The sequence below is a fragment of the Staurois parvus genome, unplaced genomic scaffold (genome assembly GCF_062004578.1).
Source record: "Staurois parvus isolate SC_StPar_1 unplaced genomic scaffold, SC_StPar_1.0 ptg003997l, whole genome shotgun sequence".
NCBI classification, from domain to species: Eukaryota; Metazoa; Chordata; class Amphibia; order Anura; family Ranidae; genus Staurois; species Staurois parvus.
This window is the reverse complement of record NW_028321792.1, coordinates 27,501-32,500: the sequence shown is the minus strand read 5'-3', so window position 1 is coordinate 32,500 and position 5,000 is coordinate 27,501. Positions and strand designations below refer to the sequence as shown.

General features: G+C 57.1%; 1 protein-coding gene across 1 annotated transcript in view; it reads right to left on the bottom strand.

Annotated features, from left to right (window-relative positions):
- LOC149427126 (kanadaptin-like) overlaps positions 1 to 5,000 on the bottom strand; it is a gene marked incomplete at both ends in the record, with an annotated part of 38,085 nt that overhangs the window by 5,968 nt on the left and 27,117 nt on the right. Inside the window, 1 exon segment of the mRNA XM_089668236.1 lies at positions 3,441 to 3,502. Coding sequence (XP_089524362.1) covers positions 3,441 to 3,502 — 62 coding nt within the window.

Below are 5,000 nucleotides of genomic sequence, written 5' to 3'. Positions count from 1 at the left end.
AAGGAAGGAAGGAAAAAGAAAGAAAGAAAGGAAGGAAGGAAAAAGAAAGAAAGAAAGAAAGGAAGGAAAAAGAAAGAAAGAAAGAAAGAAAGAAAGAAAGAAAGAAAGAAAGAAAGAAAGGAAGAAAGAAAGGAAGAAAGAAAGAAAGGAAGGAAGGAAGAAAGAAAGAAAGGAAGGAAGGAAGAAAGAAAGAAAGGAAGGAAAGAAGGAAGAAAGAATTCCAGTCCGCTATATTTTACATGAAAGTCTTGCGGTTGCAACAATGTATCTATTTGTATCCGAATAAAACATCTGTATCCGAAATGGATACAAATGTATACATTGTTGCAACTGCAAGACTTTCATGTAAAATATAATAGCGTTGCTCTCTGCAGGGACAGAAGTAATTATGGGGTTAAATGCCAGCTGTAGACGGGACGAAAATTGGCCGATTCTTTTACCGTTGGTGGTAACGACGGCCGATCGAACGACCGATTTTGGCTGATTTTCGACCCGTCTATGACCTGCATTAATCTGACTAGTCAAAAAAATATCCCCTCCCCAACACCTCTGCCGACTACCCTGCGTAATCAATACTTTTTTTCTGCCTGATCCGGTCCGGCCCGATGATGCCCGGTGTCAGCCAGCAGTGGCTGCAGGGGAGAGGAGGGACCACAGACAACAGGTGGGCCATAGGCACCTATGAGTGACGTCACCGCTACCGGAATGCCCAGCCGTCGTTGGCGTTCCCTCCTCTCCCCTGCAGCAGCCGCTGGCTGACACTGGGCATCATGTGACTGGGCAGGAGCGGGTGGAAAATATATTCATCTTGATTACACAGGTCAGTCAGCAGAGGTGTTGGCGGGGAGGACGGGGACATTTTTAGAATTAGGGTTAGCCGGGAATTTTACTTCAGCCAGTTCTCGCCTCGCCTATAGCAGAGTGAAAGCCGGGCGGGGCCTCTCGTCCCTCCGGGTGGACGTCATATCACGATGTCTCGGTCATGTTGCTTGTGTGCCGCCCCAGAGCGGTACAGAGCAGCGATTGGCAGTGAGCTGTGTTCCTCAGACACGGTGCATCACCGATCAGGGTAAACAGCCAATGACGGTGGTCCTTTACCATGTGATCAGCTCTGTCCCAATCACGGCTGATCACATGTAAGCAAACGTAGGCTGTCAACATTTCTTCTCCCTAGTGCTGTCACTGTGTGAGGAAAGGAAAGCTGATAACTGGCGATCCTGTGACAGGGGACATTTACACTAATAATCAGGGCACTGAACATCTGGGCAGCCTCTACAGCCCCCCCCCCCCCCGTCTGGGCAGCCTCTACAGCCCCCCCCCCCCCCCGTCTGGGCAGCCTCTACAGCCCCCCGTCTGGGCAGCCTCTACAGCCCCCCCCATCTGGGCAGCCTCTACAGCCCCCCCCCCCCGCCTGGGCAGCCTCTACAGCCCCCCCCCCCATCTGGGCAGCCTCTACAGCCCCCCCCCATCTGGGCAGCCTCTACAGCCCCCCCCCATCTGGGCAGCCTCTACAGCCCCCCCCCCATCTGGGCAGCCTCTACAGCCCCCCCCCATCTGGGCAGCCTCTACAGCCCCCCCATCTGGGCAGCCTCTACAGCCCCCCCCATCTGGGCAGCCTCTACAGCCCCCCCCCCCCCATCTGGCCAGCCTCTACAGCCCCCCCCCCCCATCTGGCCAGCCTCTACAGCCCCCCCCCCCCATCTGGCCAGCCTCTACAGCCCCCCCCCCCCCATCTGGCCAGCCTCTACAGCCCCCCCCCCATCTGGGCAGCCTCTACAGCCCCCCCCCCATCTGGGCAGCCTCTACAGCCCCCCCCCCATCTGGGCAGCCTCTACAGCCCCCCCCCCATCTGGGCAGCCTCTACAGCCCCCCCCCCATCTGGGCAGCCTCTACAGCCCCCCCCCCATCTGGGCAGCCTCTACAGCCCCCCCCCATCTGGGCAGCCTCTACAGCCCCCCCCCCCATCTGGGCAGCCTCTACAGCCCCCCCCCCCCATCTGGGCAGCCTCTACAGCCCCCCCCATCTGGGCAGCCTCTACAGCCCCCCCCCCCATCTGGGCAGCCTCTACAGCCCCCCATCTGGGCAGCCTCTACAGCCCCCCCCCCCAATCTGGGCAGCCTCTACAGCCCCCCCCCATCTGGGCAGCCTCTACAGCCGCCCCCCCCCATCTGGGCAGCCTCTACAGCCCCCCCCCATCTGGGCAGCCTCTACAGCCCCCCCCCATCTGGGCAGCCTCTACAGCGCCCCCCCCCCCGTCTGGGCAGCCCCCATCAGTGAAGAAAATTTACTTATTTGTACATTTTTGCAACAGAAACTAAGAAAAGAGTTTTTTCAAAATTTTTGGGGTTTTTTTTTTATTTGTTTAGCAATCCCCCTACACAAGGAGAGAAAGCAGAGCAGTGGGAGGGGCCCAGAAGGCTGCACTCACGACACAAAACTAGAGGAGGGGGTGGCAACAAGACCAGTCCCCCTGCACAAGGAGAGAGAGAGAGCAGAGCTGTGGGAGGGGCCCAGAAGGCTCCACCCATGACAGAAAACCACAGTAGGAGGCGGAGACAAGACCAGGTCCCCCCTGCACAAGGAGAGAGGGCAGCAGTGAGTGGTCTTTATTCCAGGAAGTCACATGAGGAATGTGTGCAGACAATACTGGCTCATGTTACAGTTCTGCTTTGAAATACCTGGTGATCCTGCCATGAAGATCCTTGCTCAGACACTTCCTGGTATGGAGTTCCTATCCTGTCTTCCAGTAGTGCTCCTGCTTTGCCATCATGTCACGTGAGCTTTCAGTGGACACAATTGTACACCTAACACCTATGCTGAGGCCTGCACCGACGGCCACGGGTGAGGCCTGCACCGACGGCCACGGGTGAGGCCTGCACCGACGGCCACGGGTGAGGCCTGCACCGACGGCCACGGGTGAGGCCTGCACCGACGGCCACGGGTGAGGCCTGCACCGACGGCCACGGGTGAGGCCTGCACCGACGGCCACGGGTGAGGCCTGCACCGACGGCCACGGGTGAGGCCTGCACCGACGGCCACGGGTGAGGCCTGCACCGACGGCCACGGGTGAGGCCTGCACCGACGGCCACGGGTGAGGCCTGCACCGACGGCCACGGGTGAGGCCTGCACCGACGGCCACGGGTGAGGCCTGCACCGACGGCCACGGGTGAGGCCTGCACCGACGGCCACGGGTGAGGCCTGCACCGACGGCCACGGGTGAGGCCTGCACCGACGGGCACGGGTGAGGCCTGCACCGACGGGCACGGGTGAGCCTGCACCGACGGGCACGGGTGAGCCCGCACTGTTGGGCACGGGTGAGCCCGCACTGATGGCCACGGGTGAGGCCGCACTGATGGCCACGGGTGAGACTGCCTGTGCACACAGATATGACACTCTGGTCTGCACCCCGAAACCCCAGGAGACTCAGGATAGACACTGACCTTGCCGGGGCCGTACACTTTCTTCTGCCTTTCCGCAGCCGGTTTGGGGGTTGCATCAGTCGCTGGAAGAGAACGGATTTCACAGATCACACTCCAATGTAGGAAAGACAAAATATTCACCCTCTGACAGAAACTAATAAATCCCTCCCCCATCCCTTCAGTCTTGAACAGGTGTACCGCCTCCCAGGGGCGTGTCTACCATGAGGCAAACAAGGCACTTGCCTAAGGCAGCATTTTTTTTGGGGGGAGAGTGGCGCCGCCCCCATGCAGAAGGGACACACGGCTCGATCTAATTCCCTGCAGCGCTGCTCTACTCACAGACAGTAGTCGGGTATTCGTGTCCGGTGCGTGCTTGTTCCACCCCCGCAATACTCCCCCAGCATCTGCAATGGCATTGCTCAGGGGGAAGGGGACTGGAGTCTCCTGTGAGGGGAGGGAGGCCGGGATGGAACCATGTGTGTCATGACTGAGGGAGCCACGCAGAGACCTACAATGAGGACAGATGAAGGATGGGAGGAGGAAGTCACAGCCTTAGATCTCAGGGGTTCATGCTGGGACTTGTAGTCCTTCAATTCTGGGGGATGTGATCCTCCCAAAAGTGAAAAACTACAGTTTCCAGTATGAACCCCTCAGAGCTGAGGATGTGACCCCCCCAACTAGTAAAAGACTACAGGTCCTAGAATGAACCTGTGAGATCTAAGGGGTCACTTCCTCAGGGGTTCATGCTGGCACTTGTAGTACTATTGGGGGGGGGGGGGGAAATCACATCCTTAGATCTCAGGGGTTCATGCTGGGACTTGCAGTACACCAATTTGGGGGGGGGGGGTCCACATCCTCAGATCAAGGATTCATGCTGGGACTTGTGGTCTTTTACTAATTGGGGGGGGATGTCACATCCTTCAATCTCGGGGGTTCATGCTGGGACCTGTAGTCCTTCACTAGTTGGAGACTGCAAATGCAGCCTGCCTATGAACACCCACTGCTCTAGACTGACACCCGCCCATCACAGCAGTTTGATATTTGCATAACTCCACCCCAGAGCCAGCCCACTGCTTATGAGAGAAGTACTGAGGCAGGGTGCTGTGATGTTTTCAGGAAGCTATGTACAGCCTCTTTCTGGCCCCTCCCACCAGCCATGGCCTGCATTGCATAGAGAAGCACAGAGACCCAGTGGAGACATCAAGAATGTAAGAAAAATGTAAAGGTTTTATATTTAAAAAAAAAAAACATTATTATTATTGGAAGCAAAATAAACTTGATCTTTAAAAAGTGTCACTAAACCCCGGACCCCGCATTCACTATATCCGCTCTCCCCGGACCCCGCATTCACTATATCCGCTCTCCCCGGACCCCGCATTCACTATATCCGCTCTCCCCGGACCCCACATTCACTATATCCGCTCTCCCCGGACCCCGCATTCACTATATCCGCTCTCCCCGGACCCCGCATTCACTATATCTGGCCCCCCCCCCCAGTACACACAACATGGAAATGCAATTATTTAAGTAAATATAAACTGCTAAATCCCTTTTCTCATCAGCAGTATATAGCAGTCTTGT